The sequence below is a fragment of the Myxocyprinus asiaticus genome, chromosome 13 (assembly GCF_019703515.2).
Source record: "Myxocyprinus asiaticus isolate MX2 ecotype Aquarium Trade chromosome 13, UBuf_Myxa_2, whole genome shotgun sequence".
Lineage (NCBI taxonomy): Eukaryota > Metazoa > Chordata > Actinopteri > Cypriniformes > Catostomidae > Myxocyprinus > Myxocyprinus asiaticus.
Window position 1 is genome coordinate 49,516,117 of NC_059356.1, and position 26,571 is coordinate 49,542,687.

Below are 26,571 nucleotides of genomic sequence, written 5' to 3' on the forward strand. Positions count from 1 at the left end.
CGTTTCTTCATTGGTTACTTCCTGTCTGAACTATATAAATACCATGCTGTTTCCACTGTCACGTTGTGAAGTATTGCCAGCTTACCCTGCCTTACCAAGTGTTTTTCTATTGCTGATTGTTTATTATTTTTTATTATTTTTTTATTTATTTATCACACATTATACATTTGCACATATACAGTGAAATTCTTTTTTATCCACATATCCCAGCTAGGCTGGGGTCAGAGTGCAGGGTCATGACCTTTGCTTAATTCCTGGATTTTCTGCTTTTTGGATACCCCTTTGTTTTGTTTGCCTTGTTGGACTGTCTGTTTGGTTTATTGGATTATACCGCCTGCATAACGACTATCTCTATTTGCCTGCCGATTTGCATTTGTTTGCATTTGTTTGCGTTCTAATAAACTTCCAGCACATGGATCCTTACACCGTCTCCATGGCCAGTTCATTACAGAATACTTTGCCTAACATGGATCCAGCGGAAGTTTCACAGCTCCAGGCCACATTCGTGCACCAGTGCGAGGTATTAAGGGGTTACCAAGACCAGCTGAACAAACTACGAGCTGCCAATGAATGTTTGACAATACATTCACTCACTGCCAGCTCCCCATTCTAACCCGGTAAGCTTTGCTCTCCCTGATAAGTTTGATGGTTCTGCTGAAAAATGGTGGGGGTTTTTACAACAATGTAAGGTATTTTTAAAAAATCAGCCTGAATCATTTCATCAAGATGCAAGGAACTGTTCTTTTATGATGTCACCGCTTACCAGCAAAGCTCTCGATTGGGCCACCGCTGTTTGGAATAAAGATACTCAAATCCAGGTTTCCTTTGATTACTTTGTTCAACAAATCCACAAAGTCTTCGAGTATCCAGTGGGCGGTCAGGATATCTCTGTTCAGCTACTTCATCTATGCCAGGGTCATCGATCAGCAGCAGATTATGCAGTTCTGTTCAGGACACTAGCTGCTCAGAGTGGGTGGAATGATGTCGCTCTGAAGACTGTTTTCTGCGAGGGGCTAAACCTGAAACTCAGGACGGAACTAACCTGCAAGGGTGAAGGTATGAATCTTTCTGAATATCACTATGGCCATCAAGATTGGTAACCTCCTTCAGAATGCTTCATGGCCTCAGTTATGTTTCACCCCAGATTCTACAGTCTCAGTACAGGCTCAGACATCCACTGTATCACCCGAACCCAAGCACTCATGTTTCCATGGAGGAACGACGACGCAACAAAAACCTTTGCTTTTACTGTGGTTCACCAAGTCATCTCAATGCTGCATGCCCACGCAAGAAATCATGGTTCCCTGAGTCAAGGCAGCACGTGAGTACTATGAACATTAAATCACCCAACATTTTTCTCTTGCCTGTTGAGATCTCCATTGGTGATCATGTAAGATGTGTTATAGTATTGGTGGATTCTGGGGCTGCTGTTAATCTCAATCATGGGATTGTACAAGAACTCGACATACCCACCATTGAATGATTTCCTAAACATCACCACTGTGGATAACGCACCTGTTGGTACTGGGCCCCCAATCAAGCACTACGTACCCCAAGCTCTACATCAGAGGACGATCCAATGGGTCCACACTTCCTTGAGCACAGGACACCCTGGCATCAAAAGAACAATCACTCTGGTATGTAATTCCTTCTGGTGGCCATCTGTGATTCATGATGTGAAGTCTTGCCAGGTGTGTGCCCAATCCAAGACCCCCAGAGAACTGCCCACGGGGTTGCTTCAACCACTGCCCATACCTAAAAGACCATGGTCTCACCTGTCCATTGACTTTGTCACAGACCTGCCAAACTCCCATGAATACACTACCATTCTGGCAATCATTGACTTTTTATTTATTTTTTAAATTCTTCAAATCATGTAGACTTGTCTGTCTCAAGGGTTTACCCACTGCCATGGAGACTGCTAATGCTTTATTCCACCAAGACTTTAGGGTCTAATGGATTACCAGAGGACATTGTGTCCGATCGAGGTCCACAGTTCACATCACGAGTTTTTGCAGAAGGCCTGCCACAGTTGGACATTAATGTGAGTCTCCCCTCTGGTTATCCCCCTCAGGCCAATGGTCAGGTGGACCGTCTGAATCAAGAGATTGGCAGATACCTTCGAAGCTATTGTAGCCTTGAACAGGAGAAATGGAGCAAATTCCTGCCCTGGGCCGAATATGCACAGAACTCCCTCACCCATACTTCTACGGGTCTAACCCCCTTCCAATGCGTGCTGGGCTACCAACCCCCAATGTTCCTTTGGTCAGGAGAACCTTCTACGGTGCCAGCGGTGGACGATTGGATTAGGCGAAGCGAGAGGGTGTGGGACAGTGCACATGTCCGGTTACAGCGAGCTGTCAGAGATCAACGTTTCCAGGCTGACCGGTGGAGACGTCCCCATCCCAACTATCAGCCGGGACAGAGGGTCTGGTTGTTCACAAGGGATCTCAAATTTGCGGCTACCCTGCAGGAAGCTCAGTCCAAGGTATGTGGGTCCTTTCAGAATTATCTGTCAAATAAACCCATTTACTTACCGTTTAGAGCTTCCTGCTAATTACCGTATCTCTCCTTCCTTCCATGTGTCCTTGCTGAAACCCGTCCACCTGGCGTCTGGCTCCGGAACCACTGATTCTGATCCTCCACCTCCATTGGAGGTAGATGGAGCCCCAGCGTATATGGTCAGAGATCATGGACTCAAGACGACAAGGGAGCCAGACGCAATACTTGGTGGACTGGGAGGGTTACGGACCAGAGGAGAGATCATGGCTAGCTGCCAAGGATATATTGGACCTGTCCCTGATCCAAGAATTTCATCATGCCCGTCCTGATCATCAAGCACCATGACCAAGGGGACGTCTCAGCAGAAGAACACCAGGAGTTGTTAAACATCCAAGGTTGTTACCCCTCCTAACAACCACCAGAGGGAGCCCTCTCCTGAATACTAAAACTTACTTCCTGTCTGAACTATATAAATACCATGCTGTTTCCACTGTCCGAAGTATTGCCAGCTTACCCTGACTTACCCAGCATTTTTCCTTTGCCATTGCTGATTGTTTATGATCTTTGCCTGATTCCTGGATTTTTTTTTTTTTTTTTTTTTGCTATTTGGATACCCCTTTTGTTTGGACTGTCTCTTTGGTTTATTGGATTATACCTCCTGCATAACGACTATCTCTATTTGCCTGCCGATTTGGATTGTTTGCTTGTGTTCTAATAAACTTCCAGCACATGGATCCTAACAGTCTCCATGGCCAGTTCATTACTCAACATTGAACCGTCTTTAAGAACGTGATCCGACTGAACATTTGAGTGTTTTGGAAATATTTAATCAGAACTCATGCTGAAATAGATATAATTAGATAAAATATTGAATTATACTTTTCTTCTGTCTAGTTTATTTGGTTTTAATGTCCGTAGAGAATCTGGAGTCTCCGGAGTGTGCATAATGTTCATTCAGAGATAAAACATTACATCTGTTAGACAGGAAAGAGTATTTTGTTTTCCTCGACTCGATCTGCGTGCAATATTTCACAGGACTTGGATATGAGATGGCTGAGGAAGTCTGTGTTATGTAATTGTAGTTCATATAATTATTCCGTGTTTATACAATCCAACTGATCATTGGATTTGTTTACAGTATGGAATAAAAATTGTGTGTATCACAGAGTGACTGAATTTTAGTTAGTATTCTGTTTCAATTCTGCTTCGCTTGAGACACACATCTTCAAAAACGCTTAAAGAAAAAGAAAATGATTGCACCACATTGTGCAGCTGCTATTCTGAGAGATCAGACTTACTACTTTTACCTGGCAGATGATAAAACAGTAAAACAAATCCCATAGAGCTACATTGAAGGAGGGACTCAAGTCATATCTAGAGACCAATGTTCAATATGCTTGTTTCTATTTTAATACCTAATGTCAAAATAATGTTTGAAATCATAATAAAGCTATAAATGTAAAGTTGTGATTGACTGGTTGTCAAATGTGAAGTTAAAAGACATTTAGGGATATTTCCAGTATGACATTTTATTGTTGCATTGTAAAAGCACAAGAGATTCTGGACAAAAGATTTTGGAGACAGTTATTCATCTGAGTGTTGACATTTGGGCATGTGTTATTTATACAGCACTAAATACATTCACTTCACAGGGTTAATTTCCACGAATATGAGGCAGAGGAGCCACCTCTATTTATTTATTTATTGCATTTGGCAAACTGTAACATAGTGGAGTCTCGGAGACCGAAGTTGTGGATCCAAGTGCAGTTTATTATAGAGTGAGCAAAATACAAAACAAAGCCAACACAAGAACTGAAACTCATACTAGACACATCCAGAAATGGACAAGAACTGACCATGAAAACAGGGGAACACAGGGATTATATACACAGGGAATTAAGGAGGGAACGAGGAGCACCAGACACGAATAAGCACAAGAACCAATGAACAAAGACAAGGCAAAGGAACTACAAAACCCAAAATGCATCAAAGGACACAGAGAGAACAAAATACATTCATGGTGACTCCTAGTGGTCACCAGCGTAATCCTTACACAGAGTTTTCAATGTATTTTAACAATAAGTGAATTCTCTGCTAATCAAATACATCTTGTAAGTACATTACAATAATTATTGTAATATTTTTTTTCTCACTAGTCTACTCTGTAAAATGCTTCTCTGTTGATGTACAGATGTGTTCAGAGTCACTAAAGTGAGAAACTCATTTCAAACTTTATCTTTATAAAGAAGCTAGGAGAGTGTCATGTTTCATATTCTCCATTACATGTATTCATCTAAACTGTCAATAGCATCCTGTTTTGAGTATTTTCTCCAGTTGTCTGGGATCTTTCCATTCTCCTGGAATGTTTTATTGTAGTATATCTCAAGATCTTTCAGGAATCTGCACATAAACCACTTCCAGTACGGCTGTTCAGAGAGGTCAGGAGTGATGCTCCAGTTAGCAAAAACTTCTCCTGCTGTTCTGTATTCTCTCCAGAGGACTAAGTGATAATGGCCTTTTGGATAAAAAGATCGATCACTTGCTACTTCTGCTGTGCAGATGTTAGAAAGATCTGTTGTTCCACTGTAATATGTGCCATTAACTCCATCCACTCTATGTAAAGGAACACTGTGATCTCCATCATGACCTTCTATTGTGTTGGTGCAGACGACTGCACAGAAAGGACACCGAACCCAACAGCACTGACAGAAGTGATCAAACAGAATCTCATCTGGTCTGTATTTATAGTTCAGCTTCACTGTGAAAGTTTCTGTACTGAATTTACTGCTTATGTCAGACATTATAGAAGGAAGATCTTTTTTCATCACATCTCCTAGGATTTTGATATCAACATCATCACGACTCACTCCACTGAGGTCTTTTGCAGAGAATATCAGCACATCTGAGAGCTTCTGTGTGAAACACTTCAACCACAAATCAACATCTGCACTGTTCACTTTAACATGTTCAGTAGATTCATGAGCTGCTTCAACATCTGCACTGTTCACTTTAACATGTTCAGTAGATTCATGAGCTGCTTCATCATCTCCACTGTTCACTTTAACATGTTCAGTAGATTCATGAGCTGCTTCCATGATCTTCTGCTGCAGGAGTTTCATGTTCTTCATCATCTTGGGCAGAACACTGACACTGAACTTATCAGTGATGTACTGACTGACTTCATCTCTGATGAAACTCTTGAAGTGATCTTTGGGATTCTGAATGTAGTTCATGTATTTGTCAAAATCCTCCTCTTCTGCCAGTGTCTTCAGGATGTGTTTCTCCAGATTAGATCTGTTTCCATTCAGTGATTCACAGTTTGTTCTCATTTCATCTGCTAAATCTATCGCAGTGTTTTTGTAGACACTCTGTTCGATGGGCTCTTTCAGTTTCTGACAGATGATCTCACCAAAAATGACAGCTGATGTTGCACCTTGACAACATTTCTGGAAAACACTGTAGTACTCTTCTCTCTTCCTTTCAAAATATATTACAGGATCATTGGCGTCTCTGAACAGTTTGTGCTGGTCAGTGAATGTCTTGTTTGCTCTTTTACAGATAGAAAGCACCAAATCCATGAAGAATTCATTTGTGAACACATATCTCTCTGGTCCTTCCTGATGTTTTATTAATCTTGCCTTGATGTATTCTGTGAGTTCATGAATGTAGCTGATGTTGTAGCCCATCTTTGCAATGTTAAATGACATGATCATTTTGTCTGTTTCCTGAGCAATTTCATTGACTAATGTTCTTATTTGGGTTTCAGCTTCTTTAGACAAAATGAAACACTCCCAATATTTATCTACAGCTGGTACAAGTATGTTGGAATTTATATAACCTCCTGTACATCTATTGTATTTCTTTGACCGTACATAATCTGAATTAATCTGCACAGAGAAAACATCTCTGCTCTCCTTGCAGGGGTCTACAGGAGAAATCTTATAGATGTCACTGAGGAGATGTTTCACATCTCTTAATATGTCAGTGTCTTTGATTGGAGGAGTGTCTCTGATGATTTCATCCACACAATGTTTCCAAAAGGAATCAAACTCTTTCTTCAGTGTTTCTTCATCATTTGCTTTGTCTTTGAGTTTTAAGGCAAGTTCTTTGCTTATTTCAAAGAGAGTGTTTCCATGATGTGTCCTCTGAGCACCAATCTCTTTCTTAATGTCGCGCTGCTGAAGAATATCATTTAATTTCCTCTTTGTTTCTCTCACAATGTTTTCTTGAAGCTCTTTGATTTTTATCTCAAATGAATTTTTCCATTGAATCAGTATCTCTTTATCTTTGTTTTTCTCAAAGAAATCAGACATTACATTTTTCATTTCTTCACTTCTCTCATTTAGTTCTCTTTCAAGATCTGTTTCCTGAATCTCATGAATTGTTTCATTTTCTATTTTGTTGTGTAGTTTGTTCTCAATTTCCAGCATGGCACTGCGAAGACTGAAGGTCCACTTGCTGTATTCTGTCTCTAGTCTCCTGGATGCTGTGACCTTGGTAAAATGAAAACAACACAAAGCATTAAGAACAGTTGTCTCAAATTTCTTGAACACTGTAATTGTCTGAGACTACGTCCACATTAATCCGGATAAATTTGAAAACAGCATTTTCATTTTAAAAACACTCTCCATCCACACTGGCGTTTTCCGAATGTTGGCTGTTCACACTGAAACACACTAAAACAAACACTGAAGATGCTTAAATCCCCCCACTGCATATGTGAAAAATTCCATGCACGGTCTGAAATGCGATTATCCTCGTGTTCCGCTGTTGGAAAGCAATTCCGAGTAAACTTCAGTTCCCTTTACAAGGAATGCAATGTGAAGATTGTACAAAGTAACATTTATCTTTAACAACATTATCACAGCGGATCGCAGGCACAACTTGGGCCGCCATCTTGATTGTTTTGGGTTGAATGGATCACATGACTGTGTCAGATGACAACAAACGCGTCATTGTTTTCAAACGTGTCTGTTTCCCCCATTTTCCCAGTTCACACTACAACACAAAGACAGTGATTCTAAATTTATTCACTGTGCTTTTTCAAAAAGCTCTGTTTTTACTTCACAAAAAAGCGCTGTCTCCGTGTGGATGAAAGGTCAAAATGAAGATAAAAAGATGCGTTTTCAAACTAAAATGCATTAGTGTGGGCGTGGCCTAAGTGGTGGTGTGGTTAGAGGGTTAATCTATTATTATAACTACTAATTCAAAGTACTACAACGAACAACAACAACCATGAAAGGCTAAAACTCACCTTCACTGAAGTACGTTTTTCAGTCCAGATCTTCTTCATCTCCTCTCTCCACTTTACTTGTTTTCTCTCTAGTTCAACTTTTCTCTGTTCTTCAGCAAGATTCAGCTTTTCTTCAGAAGTCTTTTGTTGCTCTTCTCTCATGTTTCTCTCTTCTTGCACTTGCAGTTCATTTTTCTCCACTTGTTCTTGTTGTTTTTGTTTATTTTCTTCTATTCTCTCTTTCTCTCTCATAATTCCCTCCATTTCACTACTATGTCTCTGATTCTGTTCATCACAAACTTGTTTTTTGTCTTCCATCCTTTTCTCATCTTCTCTTCTCTGCTTTTCATCGTGTTTCTGTCTCTCCCATTCCTCTCGTTCTCTTTTCATTTCTGTTTTATATTGTTCTTCTCTTGTCTTCATCTCTTTCTCATGTTGCTGTCTTTCATTCTCCATACTGTTCATCTGTTTGTCGTGATTTTCTTTTTCTGCTTTAGCTTTCTCTTTTTCTTTCCTCATCTGCTCAATTTCATTTTTAAGTTTCTTTCGTTCTCTTTTCATCTCTTGTTCATGTTTGGTCAAGAGTTCCCTCTCTCTGTTCAGTTTCTCGACTTTCTCCATCAGTATGTTAATTAGTTTTTCTTGTAGATCTCTCTCCATCTGTCTGAACATCTTACATGAGTAGTAACTGCCTCCGTTTGCTGTCACCATGGCGTCTATTTTCTCCAGTAGATCAGAAACCTGTGTGTGATCTCTAGTCTCATTATTATTGAACACATGGAATCTGTTTCCACACTCTTCAATCAGGTTTCTAATGATAGATCCTGGTTTTCCCAAACACTGTTCAATGGTTTTTTTCTTGAGACAATCTCCTCTGGTGAAGAGTATCATGGTGTACATTAAAGAGTTTTCACCAAACATCTCCTGAATGATCTTCACTGATTTTACCTCATCTTGAGTGAAACGTTGTTCTATATTCAACACAATAATGAACACATGAGGTCCAGGCAGTGACATTGAGGTGCAGTTAGTGATTTCTCTCTGGATCTCTTCATGACTGAGTTCAGTATCAAACAGTCCTGGAGTATCAATCACAGTGATGTGTCTGCCATTGATTTCTGCTGTTTCTCTCTGACATTCACTGGTCACTGAGTCAGAAGATTCTTCTGCTATAAATGCTTCTTTTCCTAAGATTGTGTTTCCTGTTGAACTCTTCCCAACTCCAGTTTTTCCCAGCAGCACAATCCTCACATAATCTGTGTCTTCTTCTAAGCCTAAAACAAAACAAAAAATATTTCTATTGAAATTAAAATGTATTGTGTTTAAGATACCTACAGGCAGAAGAACAACAAGAGAGTACTAATTAATTTAAAATGATGATTTACAATCAATTTTATGTTAGTTTTTAAGCACACATTTTCGAAATGGGGCCCCGGGTTGGTCAGATGCTTGGGGCCACAGAAATCATAAACCTGCCCCTGGGTGTTACCAATTTGCATCGCCTCATGTGGCCTTTAAAAATGTGTGAATTAACCGCAACGGCAGTGGCAAAGTTGGACACCAAGTCCAAAAGTTACATCAAGAAATGTCTGGGCTTGCCGCATTGTCTTTCTGATGTAGCATTGTTTGGAAGAAATGCCTTACAACTGCCATTAAAATCAATTACTCTGGGCTACAAGCAAGAAAAGACCAGGCTGGTCTTAGAGCTAAGGGAATTGACAGACCAGGCTGTGAGAGCTGTGCAAGCCCAGGTCCAAACAGGCCAGGCTTGGAAGGTAGAGGAGGTTGTAAACAAGGCAGTTTCAAGATTGAAGCATCAAAAGATAGCTGGAAAACCCAGTCAGGAAGAGCAGGCCTTGGATGAGGGGTGGCTCCCATACTGTGGTCAGCAGCTTCCAGAAAGCAAAGGAAATCCATGGTCATTACAGAAGTATCTAAAATGGAAGAGTAAGTGTACATGATTAGAGCAGTCAGCCAGCAGCAAGGGTGATGGACAGTATGGGAGGGTATTTATGATGGAGCTTTAGGGTGGGCTGACCTGTGGAAGGTACCTCAGGCCAGGCTAAGCTTTCTAATAAGATCCAAATATGACACCCTTCCCAGCCCTGGAAATTTGTCTCTGTGGTATGACAAAAAGGAGAGTTGTCCCCTGTGTGAGGCCCCAAGGGCAAATCTAATGCATATGTTGGCCAGATGCAAAACTGCCTTGGCACAAGGACGGTACAGGTGGTGGCATGATCATGTCCTGCGTAAGCTAGCAGAGACCCTAGATACGTGTAAAGGCAAACAAAGGCCACCATTTTTTTCAAAACCGGAAGTGCTCAAGGCATGGCTCAGAGGGAAGCCAGATCAATCCTGGCACATAGAAGTGATTGGACAATGGAGGCTGACCTTGGCAAGCAGCTGAAATTTCCTACAGAGGTCACCATTACTTCCTTACGGCCGGACATAGTGTTATGGTTGGCATCACTTAGGAAAGATGTAATGATAATGGGAAGAGGGAGGCAGCCTATGAGAGGTAAAAGCTAAAAAAAAAAAAAAATCCTGCCAAGTGCATGTAAAATGGATGGAGGTCAGCCACTTACCCTGTGGAGTTTGGGTGTCAAGGATTTTTGGGAACATCAGTGCAGTGCATATTGAAAGACATTGATATAAGTGGATGTGTTGAAGAATTATCTGATGGAAAATGCAGAGGAAGCTGAGAAAGGGAGCTTCTGACTGTGGTTAAGAAGGAAAGACAAAGAGTGGGGTATGCAGAAGTGAGAGAGTAGGGGTCGAATCTGAGGTTATGCCATACAGAACTGGGGGTACTGAGCCACTGGGTTGGCATCTATGATCGGATGGTAGGTTATGCAATATGGAACCGGAGGCTCTGATTAAGTACAGCCTTAGCCACCAGGTTGGTGCAAATGGTTTTATGTGAAGGGATATGTCGCACTATGGCTATAAGTTAGTATGGGCAGCAGATGTCTGAATGGCAGAGGCCTTAGATGTATTGTAGAACTACCCATGGGGGGTGGGGGGGGTCAGTCATTTAGCCTTATTTACATGTTAGGACGCGTAAAGGATGAATGTCTTGATATGAAGTCAAGAATGAGAGACAATCCAAAGTATCTAGTGTCCAGCTTGGGGGGTGGGGTTGTGGCAGTGAGATGTCCCTGACCACTGCCCCACCACCAGGAGAAGTTCCAGGATTAATTGGGCAAAACATCTATGATGGGGGACTCCCGGCTGATGACCCTGTAGCTGGACTGAAGGCACTGGCAGAGGTGCAGCAGGCAACAATACCCAGCAGGTCTAGACAGCTACATGAGCATATAACTAATATAATGACTATACTATATAGAGTCGGCTCATACAGAAACATAGGATTTTTACTTTCATTCCAGTCTGATGTTCCTACAGCAGCTACACAGATCTCAGCCTGCCTGATAGACATCTCGTGTTGAATGAAAGAACATCACCTCCAACTCAACTTCTCTAAAACAGAGCTTCATGTGATTCCAGCGAGCCCAGCAGTTCAGCACAATTTCACCATTCAACTAGACTCGTAAACGTTCACACCATCCAGGACAGCCAGAAATCTTGGGGTTGTGCAGAATTGCTCTGTACAACATCAGGAAAGTCAGGCCCTTCCTATCTAAGCATGCTGCACAACTACATACTCATCCAGGCTCTTGTGCTATCCAGGCTGGACTACTGCAATGACCTTCTGGTAGGCCTTCCTGCATGTACAGTCAAACCTCTGTAACTGATCCAGAATGCAGCGGTGTGATTGGTCTTCAACGAGCCCAAGAGAGCGTACGTCACACCTCTCTTCATTGAACTGCATTGGCTGCCAATGGATGCTCGCGTTAAGTTCAAGGCATTGATCCTTGCTTACAGAACCACCACCGGCTCTGCACCCCCCATCTACACTGACTATTTTAGGCCTAAGCTTCCTCCAGAAGTTTGTGTTCTGCGGGTGAATGGTGCCTTGCAGTGCCATTTTAAAGAAGCAAAAAATCAATATCAAATCACTTTTATTGTCACACAACCATATACACAAATGCAATAATGTGTGATATTCTTGGGTGCAGTTCCAAGCAACATAGTAGTCATGACAGTGATAAAGACATATACCAATTTACAATAAACATCAGATTAACACAACACAATTTAAAATCTAATATACACATTATTACACATAACACAATATACAAATAATAACATTCAATGTACAGTATACAATACACACAATATAGAATACACATTATACAATAAAAAAAGTATATATTGTATATATAAAATGTACAGTAGGTTGTATTGTACTGTATTGACATTCAGGCTGTCGGTTGATAGTAAGTTGCCAGTGTGTTGTTAAGAGAGAATATAATATATAATAATATAATTTATGACAGTCCGGTGTGAGATATAAGATTAATAAAGTGCAGTGCTGATGTATATTGATCGTGGGAGATCAAGAGTTCAGAAGTCTGATTGCTTGGGGGAAGAAGCTGTCATGTAGTCGGCTGGTGCGGGTCCTGATGCTGCGATACCACCTGCCTGATGGTAGCAGTGAGAACAGCCCATGACTCGGGTGGCTGGAGTCTCTGATGATCCTCCGAGCTTTTTTCACACACCGCCTGGTATATATGTCCTGGAAGGAGGGAAGCTCACCTCCGATGATGTGTCTGGCAGTTCGCACCACTCTTTGCAGGGCTTTGCGGTTGTGGGCGGTGCTATTGCCGTACCAGGCGGAGATGCAGCCAGTCAGGATGCTCTCTACAGTGCAGGTGTAGAACCGTGTGAGGATGTGGCGGTTCATTCCAAACTTCCTCAGCCGTCTCAGGAAGAAGAGGCACTGATGAACCTTCTTCACAACGGCTTCAGTGTGGATGGACCATGTGAGTTCCTCAGTGATGTGGACACCCAGGAACTTGAAGCTGCTGACTCTCTCCACTGGTGCTCCATTGATGGTGATGGGACTGTGTTCTCCATCTCTTCTCCTGAAGTCCACCACAAGCTCCTTTGTCTTAATGATGTTGAGGGAGAGGTTGTGCTCCTGACACCAGTGTGTCAGAGTGTGCACCTCCTCTCTGTAGGCTGTTTCATCATTGTCAGTGATCAGACCTACCACCGTTGTATCATCAGCAAACTTAATGATGGCATTGGAGCTATGTGTTGCCACACAGTCATGTGTGTACAGAGAATACAGGAGTGGGCTCCCTGCGGGGCTCCAGTGTTGAGGGTCAGTGATGAGGAGATGTTGCTGCCATTCTAACCACCTGGCGTCTGCTTGACAGGAAGTCCAGGATCCAGCTGCACAGTGAGCTGCTTAAGCCCAGAGCCCGGAGTTTCTTATCATGCTTGGAGGGCACTATGGTGTTGAATGCTGAGCTGTAGTCTACAAACAGCATTCTCACATAAGTGTTCTTTTTTTCCAGGTGGGAGAGAGCAGTGTGTATTGTAGATGCAATGGCATCATCAGTGGAGCGGTTGTTGCAGTAAGCAAACTGCAATGGGTCTAGTGATGTAGGCAGCACAGAGCAGATGTAATCTCTGATTAGTCTCTCAAAGCATTTGCTGATGATGGGTGTCAGAGCAACAGGACGCCAGTCATTTATGCAAGTGATTTTTGGTTGCTTTGGAACAGGCACAATGGTGGATGTTTTAAAGCATGTGGGGACTACAGACAAAAAGATGGAAAGGTTGAAAATGTCCGTAAAAACACCAGCCAGTTTGTTCGCGCATGCTCTGATGATGCGGCCCGGAATGCTGCTGGACCCGTGGCTTTGCGGATATTCACCCGTCGGAAGGATCGGGTTACATCCGCTACAGAGACGGAGAGTGAACTAACCTCTGTAGCTTCGGCCGCGAGAGCTCTTTCCGCGAGGGCAATGTTATTTCCCTCGAAACGAGCATAAAATGTATTTAGCTCATCCGGGAGAGAAGCAGCGGTGTTCACGGCGGAGTTTTTATTCCCTTTAAAGTCCGTGATGATGTTAATTCCCTGCCACATGCTTCTAGAGTTGATGGTGTTGAACTGTCCTTCAATCTTGTTCCTGTACTGACGTTTTGCTGCTCTGATAGTTTTTCGGAGGGCATAACTGGCTTGTTTATGCTCCTCCGCATTCCCAGAATTAAAAGCAGAGGTCCGCACATTAAGTGCCGCGCGAACATTGCTATTAATTCAAGGTTTCTGGTTCGGATAGATCCGTATTGTTTTGGTCGGAACGACGTCCTCTACGCACTTTCTGATGAAACACGTTACGCTATCAGCGTAAAGCTCAATGTCGTCTTCAGAGGCGGACGGAACATCTCCCAGTCCACGTGATCAAAACAGTCTTGTAGCGTAGAGTCTGATTGGTTCGACCAGCACTGGATCGTTCTGAGGGTGGGTGCTTCCTGTTTCAGTTTCTGCCTGTAAGCGGGAAGAAGCAGAATGGAAGAGTGGTCCGATTTGCTAAATGGTGGGCGATGGTCCAAAACCCGATCCCCTTGTGTGTTAAAACTAATGTGTTGGTGGTATTTTGGTGCGACTGATTTGAAACTGGCTTTGTTAAAGTCCCCGGTCACAATGAACACGGCCTCAGGGTGCGCGGTTTCCCGCTTGCTTATAATCCCATACAGTTCCTTGAGTGCCCGGTCTGTGTCAGCTTGTGGCGGGATGTACACAGCAGTGATAATGACTGCTGTGAATTCTCTCGGTAGCCAGAATGGTCGACACAGAAGCATGAGAAATTCCAGATCAGGAGAGCAGAAAGACTTGATAGAATGTACATTCCTCTGATCACACCAGGATTTGTTGATCATAAAACATACTCCACCACCTCTGCTTTTACCTGAGAGGTCTTTTGCTCTGTCCGCTTGGTGCACGGAGAACACCGCGGGTTCAATGGCTGAATCTGGAATCTCCGCAGACATCCAAGTTTCTGTTAGGCAGATAATGCAGCAGTCCCTCGTTGGAAAGAGATCCGCGCTTTCAGCTCGCAGAGCTTGTTGTCCAGAGACTGAACATTTTCCAGTAGAATACTGGGTAGCGGGGGTCGATTTGCACGACGTCTTACTCTGATGAAAGAGTTTCCGCAGCCGGGCAGCCCAGACAAGGGGCTCCGCTGGTGTGTTTGTAAACAGCGGGTCGGCTTTGAGGAATTTGAAGTCCGGTTTACAGTGTGTAATTTCAGAACCAATGTCCAAAAGTGTTTGTCTGTCGCAGACAATAAGGCAGACAACATCCAAGACAAAAAACATAAGAATAGTAAACAAAACAAACAAAACACTACAATATTGTGTCGGAGCTCGCAACGCAGCAGCCATACTCTGCACCATCTTGAGTCCCGGACTCAAACCTAAACCTTACCAAAAAGTCTCACCTCTTATCCAAAACTTAAGCCTAGTTTAAAGTTGTACTCTTTACAGGGTTTGCACAAGGTTAAGTTCTTGAAGCAGAGCTGTACAGTACGAGCGAAAATTACTGCGTCCAAATGTAAAAATATTTTTTGGTTGCACAGATGCAGATGTCAGCTGATCTAACACCTAAACTTATAAACTTATTGCAGCCTATCATTAGAAAAAACTCCCTAATGCATATTGCCTCATATTCAAAGTACTTTTAAAAGAGATGTGTTAGTTATTTTAGCATTAAAATTTACTTGTTTTACTTGCATGGCTATAGTGTGATCTTCCACTTTCGCACACACACAGAGACATAGGCTACCAAATCAATCAAAACAAATCAAATAAATTTTATTGTCACACAACCATATACACAAGTGCAATAGTGTGTGAAATTCTTGGGTGTAGTTCCGAGCAACATAGTAGTCGTGACAGTGACCACTCAAAGATGGTAAATAACAGAGTATCTTTCTGGTTTTTAATCTGTCAAAATGATGGACAGTGTTTTGAATAATGATTAAATGATGGACGTCTTAAAAACATGGTGCTAACATGTATGATTCTCAGAAAAATATCCAAAGACCTTGACACCATGGCAACTATAGCAAAATTCTACCAACCAGAGCCTCTTTGAAGAAGTACGTCACGATGAAATGCACCAAATATATTCTGTTTTAAATGGAGGTGCACTGACTGTCGCATGGCCAAATGCTTTTGAGTTTTGGATCTTAAGAACGGAATTTCGGCGACATCATTACGCACTGCAATTCTGCAAAAGCCTCTTAAAACTTGCACACTTTGTTGGCATGTTTAACCTTTATAATAAGAATATTATGCGGCTGCAAAACTCTGCGTCAGTAATCACCATATTGCCTATATAACAATATACCTGTAGAACTGTCAACCGCTCTAAATATTTAAGTATCATGTCTTTTGTGGTTGCAAAATCCTGCAGCATGTCAGGGAATGTGCATTTTAAAAAGTCATTGTATTATAATCATATTATTTTTATCCATCATTATACTCATGAATAGACTTTGACAAGTAAAAGGAGTTTCAAGGTAAAAAGATTAGGAACCAGTGTTCTAGTTTATGTCTTCATAGAAACTGCATGTGCATGCAAACACATATTACCATTCAATAACTTTCATGAATAACCTTAACAGCATTATTGCATTATACAATAACAGATTTATATTGTTTTGTTTTATTTTGATGAGAAATTATTATGTGCATTTTGCTCAAACATTTTTCTTTTTGTTTGTTGAAAAATGTCACTTTGTCATTTATTATATCAAATCAAAATTATATCGAATTGTGAACCTCATTTCGTATATCGAACCGAATTATGAGATAACCATATCGTCCCATCCCTAACTGTACAGTAAGTGTTGCTATAGAGTTGTTCAGCCATGACGTCAATTTTTAGGCGAACCCGGGGGACTAATAATGGGGTTTTTAAAATAAGATCTGTGGTAAACATTACTTGACGATACTTGGACATTTTTTTCTACAACATAAACTGCACATATTCATAACCCAAACATTCTTATCTAACAACTTATTAAAAACATAGCCCCTATAAAATTCGCTTTTGGGGAATGAGTGTGTGTAATTTATGTTGTAGAACAACATTTTTAAGTATCGTCAAGTAATGTTTACCACAGACCTTATTTTAATAATAAATCCCAAACTGCCTTTATAAAAACACATAGAAAATTCCTGAGGGATCCCATAGTGAATTCTCTTCCTGGTTTATGGACTAAAACCTGAACAGCTCTATTGAAACAAATAGTTTAAATGGCATAGTGAAACAAAAATAATAATAATAACAAATAAATAAAATTAAAACAAATATGTTCACACTCACCTCTTTCTCTGTCCTGTTGTTCCATTGTGAAATACTGTGAACTTTCATATTCAGTACAGATCAGATGTTGTCCTCCATTACTGTGTACAATCTCTTCACATTTCTCTATCAGTTGAGCAGGAGTGCTGTTTCTCTCCAGTCTGAAGTGTCTGTTGTTGCATTTATCAATGATTTCCTGTATAATGTCATTGACTTGAGTGTGTGACTCTTGTGTGGTGATCATCATGGTGTGTTGAAAAACACTGTGAGAGAAAGAGTTGAGCAGCATCTCCACACACTCTTTCTCTTCTCTTGAACACTGATCATGTTTCAGTACCAGAAGGATCACATGAGGTCCTGGAGCAGACAGATACACACACTCTCTCACTCTCTGTGTCATCTGATGGAGTGAGATGTTTGGAGTGTTGATGACTGTCATGTGTTTTCCTCCAACTCTCTCTACAACATCTGGAGGTTCTTCAGTCTCAAACGCTGCTCTTCCTAACAGGAAGTTTCCCACTCGACTGTTTTCTGAAGCATTCGTCCCCAGCACAACAATCCTCAAATCACTCACTGGAACATAGAGCACATGTGATATATAACATTCTGACACCAAGATCTTTCAAATTTCAATGTATCCCATTATCACCAACAGAAATTAACAATCCACCAGTGCCTTTGAGGTTGAATTTGGCACATCTCTTATGAAAGTGATAAACGGATCATAATTTCCATATACTGTTCATCACTTCATGTTCATCTATCCAAAGACTTACTTAAAGGGGGAAGTCCTTTGCTCCGTGTTTTCCTAACAGTAGGCTTTTTGACAGGAGTCACTGCAGAAAACAAAAGTTTTACACTGGGGAACATCACAGCTACAAATACAAACAGAAATCAATATAAATGTTTTGAACAGTTCTTTCAGGCAGCGATGGGTGTAAAAAAATATGGTTGACGTTTTCTTAGATGTAGTATATGGCCTTCTAATGTCTCTTTACCTGCTCTTATTTGAAAATGATGCTGCTGATAAGAACTAAATAAATGTGGTACTTACAGATCCTGTGAAATCAGAATGAAAGTTTTGCTGCTTTTTGTCTATATCTATTAACTTTAAGGTCTAATAGAGATATTTGCTAGTTGACAAAATTCATTTCCAGAAGATATAAGCATTTAAAATCTGCATTCTGTCTCTTCCAATACGGATCAAACATTTTCATGACTCAATCTGCACTTCAGACTTTCTGTCCAATCAAATGCTTCTTCGAATGACCCTCCCCTTCCAACGTTCAGCGTGTCTGGCTGTGTTCTAACTGCCACTGATCAAGCCTTCGCAGGGCACTTCGAAGGGAGCACAGTCCATGAAGTAGGGTCATTCCAAACAGATTGTCTGATAAGAATCACTTAAAAAAAGTGAGTTCTGACTGACCGGTATCACCTTTCACCCCTCTGAAGCTCTCACAGTGGAGGGTAATTGTCTTCAAAGGAAATAGGGCATAGGGGTGATCGTTTCTGAATAGGACTCACCAACGCGAGAGCTAGACTTAAAAGAGTACTTTTTCTTTTAGGAAACTGAACATGAACATACTCCTCCTGAACATTGATGTAGATTATATCTCACCTTTGCTCTCAGTGTCAGACATGATGATATTTTGTTTTCTTCTCCTGTTCTCCGTCTCTCTCTTTAGTCTTCAACTGCTGATTGTATTTATTTGAATCTTGCTGTATTTCTGAGTAATTAAGTCCACTGATCCTTGATTCCATAAAGAAATAAAAAACACTTTAAGAAATGTGTGTTCAACATGATGTAAAGCTTTTGTTCTGCCTCTACATGTCAAATTTATGCAATAATTCTAAATTCATATTGTTTACGCTCCACAAAATCTCTTAAATGGTACAACTGTACTTGCTACATTTAACAATTAGCATTAACTGAAGCAAATATTTATGCTTATATATTTATGCTCAAGAGATTTTTGAAACTGAGATGGTTCTGTGACAGAAGATGAAAGTGAAACTGACTGAGGTTTTAGCTTATAAAGGTATTAATCACCCTTTATTATTAAACTAAACTCATCTTTTGTATTGTATCTTATATTAACATTTCATAGAGCAAACATAAAGAGGGTCTTTAAAAGAAATGAGATACCTGTATGTCGATGTTTCATGAAGTTTCTTTCCTTGTTTTTTACATGAAAGCAGGAACAGTTCTCTGTGTGGGTGGAGTCTGTGGACTTAATGACTCAGCTCAGACATATTTACTGTTTTTTTCTCTCTGCTCAGTCAAGGACAGACATATGCTTAAATTCCTGTAGGAATGAGGCACAACATGAAAAAGAGTAATACATACAGTTAAAATATATTTTTCAGTGCATCTGTTACTATATCACTGAATAACATGATATTTTCAGCAAATTGTCTTCTTTTCCGGTCATCATTCATGGTGAACATTTAGGATTATTCACCACTTGGTTCGTTTTCAATGTTTCTTGTTGCCCTTGAGTAAATCGCCCCACTGAGAGGATCAGCAGGAACATCAGCAGTGGAGGAGGTGCTGAAATGATAACAGATATTTAAGTTTTCAACACAACAAAATCAAACAGGTCTCGTGTGTAATGCTGCTTTCATGTGCTATTGGACATTCAGTATTGAACCTGTCCTCTCCTCCTCCATGTTGAAAGTTTACGTCTTCAACCAACTCGGAAACTTGGGTATCAAAATGATCTCCAAGTATCCCAGTCGTAAATATGACTTGAGAGAGCGTTCATGTGCAATTTCCAAGTAGAAAACTCATATCTACGATAATTCTGATAGCATGTGAAGGCAGCATTAAAGGTCCCGTGAACTGTTTGAAAGCCACAGTTCGATTTTGCTGTTGAAGCGCCAACAATTGCAAGAAGAAGAATGTTACGTAGCTACATAGACTACTTCATGCTCCTTCGCTCGAACGTTGACATTTGCAGTGGCGCGCAAACGTCGTCGAGACAGTAACGTGATAAAATGGATGAGACGGCAAACAAAAAGAAAAGGTATTCTTGCAAGCTTCTTCCTGCATGAACGGAAGCATTTTCATTTTCATTTCTTTGCGTGAGCCAGAAAGGCAAACATTACGCATATTGTAATCTGTGTCAGATAACACCACACTATCTTCTCTTCTTTTTAGTTGCCTATCCAAATGTTAAAAAATAAAGAGATATTTTTGGTATCCACATTTCTTGCTCCCTTTTGTTCGGAACAGCAAACCTGTGTGCCCTTTCTGATTGGGTTAGTAATTTTCCCCGTTTATAGGAACCGGGTGTCGTAGTCAGTATTTCTAGTAATTTACCTGTCCCACTTCCGTATTGCCCCTCGCCACTTTGCCACATTAACATGCATATTGTTTACATCTTGTGTCTAACTTATGAAACAATGAGTATTTTAGCATTTACAGATTGGCCTCATTCACTTCCACTGTACTGCAGGCACGTGCACACATAGACATCACAGGGGGCTTGAGCACCTGCCCTCCAAAATATCTGTGCACGTCCCTGTGCAGCAGTATCACTTTTTATTTATTTATTTTTCCTTCTGTTTTTGTGTGGTTTGAAAGTGTAGAAACAACATTAAAATGTTTTATGTATTCATGCAATACAGAAAGTAAACACAAAATAACACAATAATGTTGGCATTGTGACAAATGTTCATTCATTCATATTCTTTTTCAGTGAAGTGCAACTTTTCATTCAGTTATAGTAGTATACTGTGTCATGGCAGTTTGATTTTTAAGTGTAACTTTTAGCTTAGCTGAACTCATTTTTTGGTTGAGTAGTTTGTATCTTAGCTAGCTGCATTTTTGAGTATCTTTCCCAACACTGTCAACAGTTTCACACAAACAGTCCTGCATTCTGAGGATTGCATTGAAAAACTAAAACTCACAGAAACAACAGTTTGAACATTAAAACCAAATAAATTAAACTGATAAACACCTTCAGATCTCCATCAATCGTCACTGGATCTCTCTGAAGATGTTTCATTCATTGTTGTCAGTTCAGTGTTGTTCAGAGTGAATTATCTGATGTATTTCAGAGTTTGTCCTGGTGAAAGTTACTGTCAGTCCTGATGAGAATGAACAATGTTGATGTTTTAATCTTTAATTTTAACCTGATTCAACATGAGATGTAAGACTGAAGTCAAAAATTAAAGCAACACTTTCTTCAGTTCTCCAAGGAAAAATACAAGTTATTAGTTTAATTATTCATTAGTTCACTATTCATTGAGACTAAAGTCATAAAACGCTCAACCTGTAACATCCGAGGTTGTTACCCCTCCTACCAACCACCAGAGGGAGCCCTCTCCTGAATACTAACTCTGTACCGTTTCTTCATTGGTTACTTCCTGTCTGAACTATATAAATACCATGCTGTTTCCACTGTCACATTGTGAAATATTGCCAGCTTACCCTGTCTTACCAAGTGTTTTTCCATTGCTGATTGTTTATTTATTATGACCTTTGCTTAATTCCTGGATTTTCTGCTTTTTGGATACCCCTTTGTTTTGTTTGCCTTGTTGGACTGTCTTTTTGGTTTATTGGATTATACCGCCTGCATAACGACTATCTCTATTTGCCTGCCGATTTGCATTGTTTGCTTGTGTTCTAATAAACTTCCAGCACATGGATCCTTACACCGTCTCCATGGCCAGTTCATTACAGAATACTTTGCCTAACATGGATCCAGCGGAAGTTTCACAGCTCCAGGCCGCATTCGTGCACCAGTGCGAGGTATTAAGGGGTTACCAAGACCAGCTGAACAAACTACGAGCTGCCAATGAATGTTTGACAATACATTCACTCACTGCCAGCTCCCCATTCTAACCCGGTAAGCTTTGCTCTCCCTGATAAGTTTGATGGTTCTGCTGAAAAATGGCGGGGGTTTTTACGACAATGTAAGGTATTTTTTAAAGATCAGCCTGAATCATTTCATCAAGATGCCAGGAAATGTTCTTTTATGATGTCACCGCTTACCAGCAAAGCTCTCGATTGGGCCGCCGCTGTTTGGGATAAAGATACTCAAACCCTGGTTTCATTTGATTACTTTGTCCAACAAATCCACAAAGTCTTCGAGTATCCAGTGGGCGGTCAGGATATCTCTGTTCAGCTACTTCATCTATGCCAGGGTCATCGATCAGCAGCAGATTATGCAGTTCTGTTCCGGACACTAGCTGCTCAGAGTGGGTGGAATGATGTCACTCTGAAGACTGTTTTCTGTGAGGGGCTAAACCTGAAACTCAGGACGGAACTAACCTGCAAGGGTGAAGGTATGAATCTTTCTGAATATCACTAGGCCGTCAAGATTGGTAACCTCCTTCAGAATGCTTCACGGCCTCAGTTGTTTCACCCCAGATTCTACAGTCTCAGTACAGGCTCAGACATCCACTGTATCACCCGAACCCAAGCACTCATGTTTCCATGGAGGAACGACGACGCAACAAAAACCTTTGCTTTTACTGTGGTTCACCAAGTCATCTCAATGCTGCATGCCCACACAAGAAATCAAGGTTCCCTGAGTCAAGGCAGCACGTGAGTACTATGAACATTAAATCTCCCAACTCGCATATTATTTCTCTTGCCTGTTGAGATCTCCATTGGTGATCATGTAAGATGTGTTATAGCATTGGTGGATTCTGGGGTTGCTGTTAATCTCAATCATGGGGTTGTACAAGAACTGGACATACCCACCATTGAATTATTTCCTAAACATCACCACTGTGGATAACGTGCCTGTTGGTACTGGCCCCCAACCAAGCACTACGTACCCCAAGCTCTACACCAATGGGTCGACACTTCCTTGAGCACAGGACACCCTGGCATCCAAAGAACAATCACTCTGGTATGTAATTCCTTCTGGTGGCCATCTGTGATTCATGATGTGACTTATTATGTGAAGTCTTGCCAGGTGTGTGCCCAATCCAAGACCCCCAGAGAACTGCCCACGGGGTTGCTTCAACCACTGCCCATACCTAAAAGACCATGGCCTCACCTGTCCATCGACTTTGTCACAGACCTGCCAAACTCCCATGGATAGACTACCATTCTGGTAATCATTGACTTTTTTTATTTATTTTTTAAATTCTTCAAATCATGTAGACTTGTCTGTCTCAAGGGTTTACCCACTGCCATGGAGACTGCTAATGCTTTATTCCACCAAGACTTTAGGGTCTATGGATTACCAGAGGACATTGTGTCCAATCGAGGTCCACAGTTCACATCATGAGTTTTTGCAGAAGGCCTGCCACAGTTGGACATTAATGTGAGTCTCCCCTCTGGTTATCCCCCTCAGGCCAATGGTCAAGTGGACCATCTGAATCAAGAGATTGGCAGATACCTTCAAAGCTATTGTAGCCTTGAACAGGAGAAATGGAGCGAATTCCTGCCCTGGGCCGAATATGCACAAAACTCCCTCACCCATACTTCTACGGGTCTAACCCCCTTCCAATGCGTGCTGGGCTACCAACCCCCGACGTTCCTTTGGTCAGCAGAACCTTCTACGGTGCCAGCGGTGGACGATTGGATTAGGCGAAGCGAGAGGGTGTGGGACAGTGCACATGTCCGGTTACAGCGAGCTGTCAGATCAACATTTCCAGGCTGACCGGTGGAGGCATCCCCATCCCAACTATCAGCCGGGACAGAGGGTCTGGTTGTCCACAAGGGATCTCAAATTTGCAGCTACCCTGCAGGAAGCTCAGTCCAAGGTATGTGGGTCCTTTCAGAATTATCTGTCAAATAAACCCATTTACTTACCGTTTAGAGCTTCCTGCTAATTACAGTATCTCTCCTTCCTTCCATGTGTCCTTGCTGAAACCCGTCCACCTGGCGTCTGGCTCCGGAACCACTGATTCTGATCCTCCACCTCCATTGGAGGTAGATGGAGCCCCAGCGTATATGGTCAGAGATCATGGACTCAAGACGACAAGGGAGCCAGACGCAATACTTGGTGGACTGGGAGGGTTACGGACCAGAGGAGAGATCATGGGTAGCTGCCAAGGACATATTGGACCTGTCCCTGATCCAAGAATTTCATCATGCCCGTCCTGATCGTCAAGCACCATGACCAAGGGGATGTCCCAGCAGAAGAACACCAGGAGTTGTTTGTGGTGGGGGGGTCTTAAACATCCAAGGTTGTTACCCCTCCTAACAACCACCAGAGGGAGCCCTCTCCCGAATACTAACTCTGTACTGTTTCTTCATTGGTTACTTCCTGTCTGTACTATATAAATACCATGCTGTTTTCACTGTCCGATTGCCAGCTTACCCTGACTTACCCAGCATTTTTCCTTTGCCATTGCTGATTGTTTGTTTATGATCTTTGCCTGATTCCTGGATTTTTTTTTTTTTTTTTTTTTTTTTTTGCTGTGTGGACTGTCTTTTTGGTTTATTGGATTATACCTCCTGCATAACGACTCTCTATTTGCCTGCCGGTTTGGATTGTTTGCTTGTGTTCTAATAAACTTCCAGCACATGGATCCTAACAGTCTCCATGGCCAGTTCATTACTCAACCATCACTCAACCTGAACCGTCTTTAAGAACGTGATCCGACTGAACATTTAAGTGTTTTGGAAATATTTAATCAGAACTCATGCTGAAATATAATTAGATAAAATATTGAATTATACTTCTGTCTAATTTTATATGGTTTTAATGTCCGTAGAGAATTGGGAGTCTCCAGAGTGTGCATAATGTTCATTCAGAGGTAAAACGTTACATCTGTTAGACAGGAAAGAGTATTTTGTTTTCCTCGACTCGATCTGCATGCAATATTTCACAGGCTTGGATATGAGATGGATGAGGAAGTCTGTTATGTAATTGTAGTTCATAAAACTTTTCCCTGTTTATAAAATCCAACTGATCATTGGATTTGTTTACAGTATGGAATAAAAATTGCGTATTACAGAGACTGAATTTTAGTTAGTATTCTGTTTCAATTCTGCTTCGCTTGAGACACACATCTTCAAAAAGGCTTAAAGAAAATGATTGCACCACGTTGTGCAGCTGCTATTCTGAGAGATCAGACTTACTACTTTCACCTGGCAGATGATAAAACAGTAAAACAAATCCCATAGAGCTACATTGAAGGAGGGACTCAAGTCATATCTAGAGACCAATGTTCAATATGCTTGTTTCTATTTTAATACCTAATGTCAAAATGTTTGAAATCATAAAGCTATAAATGTAAAGTTGTGATTGACTGGTCATCAAGTGTGAAGTTAGAAAAGACATTTAGGGATATTTCCAGTATGACGTTTTATTTTTGCATTGTAAAAGCACACGAGACTCTGGACAAAAGATTTTGGAGACAGTTATGCATCTGAGTGTTGACATTTGGGCATGTGTTATTTATACAGCACTAAATACATTCACTTCACAGGGTTAATTTCTACGAATATGAGGCAGAGGAGCCACCTCTATTTATTTATTTATTGCATTTGGCAAACTGTAACATAGTGGAGTCTCGGAGACCGAAGTTGTGGATCCAAGTGCAGTTTATTATAGAGTGAGCAAAATACAAAAGCCAACACAAGAACTGAAACTCATACTAGACACATCCAGAAATGGACAAGAACTGACCATGAAAACAGGGGAACACAGGGATTATATACACAGGGAATTAAGGAGGGAACGAGGAGCACCAGACACGAATAAGCACAAGAACCAATGAACAAAGACAAGGCAAAGGAACTACAAAACCCAAAATGCATCAAAGGACACAGAGAGAACAAAATACATTCATGGTGACTCCTAGTGGTCACCAGCGTAATCCTTACACAGAGTTTTCAATGTATTTTAACAATAAGTGAATTCTCTGCTAATCAAATACATCTTGTAAGTACATTACAATAATTATTGTAATATTTTTTTTCTCACTAGTCTACTCTGTAAAATGCTTCTCTGTTGATGTACAGATGTGTTCAGAGTCACTAAAGTGAGAAACTCATTTCAAACTTTATCTTTATTAAGAAGCTAGGAGAGTGTCATGTTTCATATTCTCCATTACATGTATTCATCTAAACTGTCAATGGCATCCTGTTTTGAGTATTTTCTCCAGTTGTCTGGGATCTTTCCATTCTCCTGGAATGTTTTATTGTAGTATTCTTCCAGATCTTTCAGGAATCTGCACATAAACCACTTCCAGTACGGCTGTTCAGAGAGGTCAGGAGTGATGCTCCAGTTAGCAAAAACTTCTCCTGCTGTTCTGTATTCTCTCCAGAGGAATTTACCTGAGTCTCTGGGATAAAAAGATCGATCACTTGCTACTTCTGTTGTGCAGATGTTAAAAGAAAGATTTGTTGTTCCACTGTAATATGTGCCATTAACTCCATCCACTCTATGTAAAGGAACACTGTGATCTCCATCATGACCTTCTATTGTGTTGGTGCAGACGACTGCACAGAAAGGACACCGAACCCAACAGCACTGACAGAAGTGATCAAACAGAATCTCAGCTGGTCTGTACTTATAGTTCAGCTTCACTGGAAAAGTTATTGCACTGAATTTCCTTCTTATGTCAGATATAACTGAAGGAAGTTCTTTTCTGATCACATCTTCTAGTAGTTTGATATCAACATCATCATGACTCA

The 26,571-nt window shown here is 41.1% G+C and overlaps 2 protein-coding genes across 6 annotated transcripts in view; one reads left to right on the forward strand and one right to left on the reverse strand.

Moving 5' to 3' along the window:
• LOC127449808 (interferon-induced very large GTPase 1-like) overlaps positions 1-26,571 on the reverse strand; it is a 56,739-nt gene that overhangs the window by 16,332 nt on the left and 13,836 nt on the right. The window contains exons 1-6 of one of the 4 annotated variants that reach the window (XM_051713365.1): positions 19,108-19,589; positions 18,580-18,711; positions 17,738-17,797; positions 16,983-17,534; positions 7,757-9,009; positions 5,477-6,995 (exon numbers count right to left, since the gene is read on the reverse strand). The exons of 1 other annotated variant lie outside the window; for it this stretch is intronic. In XM_051713365.1, coding sequence (XP_051569325.1) covers positions 5,477-6,995; positions 7,757-9,009; positions 16,983-17,534; positions 17,738-17,797; positions 18,580-18,601 — 3,406 coding nt within the window. In that variant the 5' untranslated portion in view covers positions 18,602-18,711; positions 19,108-19,589. Of the gene's footprint in view, positions 1-4,021; positions 6,996-7,756; positions 9,010-16,982; positions 17,535-17,737; positions 17,798-18,579; positions 18,712-19,107; positions 19,590-26,571 lie in introns of those variants that run through there. 2 more of the 4 variants (XM_051713367.1, XM_051713366.1) reach the window with 2 other exon arrangements.
• On the forward strand, positions 1,704-25,098 carry LOC127449896 (uncharacterized). Of its 2 annotated transcripts, none has more exons than XM_051713520.1 (2): positions 1,704-2,488; positions 23,861-25,098. In XM_051713520.1, the coding sequence occupies exons 1-2, from the start codon at positions 1,925-1,927 to the stop codon at positions 24,044-24,046; spliced, it is 750 nt and encodes a 249-aa protein (XP_051569480.1). In that variant the 5' UTR covers positions 1,704-1,924; the 3' UTR covers positions 24,047-25,098. The 2 variants fall into 2 exon arrangements, with proteins under 2 accessions (XP_051569480.1, XP_051569479.1); XM_051713519.1 differs by lacking the exon at positions 23,861-25,098 and adding an exon at positions 2,662-3,855.

Coding starts and splice junctions, on each gene's coding strand:
- LOC127449896 (XM_051713520.1), top strand. CDS start 1,925: ATGCTTTATTCCACCAAGACTTTAGGGTCTAATGGATTACCAGAGGAC. Junction 2,489..23,860: donor TGCAGGAAGCTCAGTCCAAG/GTATGTGGGTCC, acceptor CATTGGAGGTAG/ATGGAGCCCCAGCGTATATG.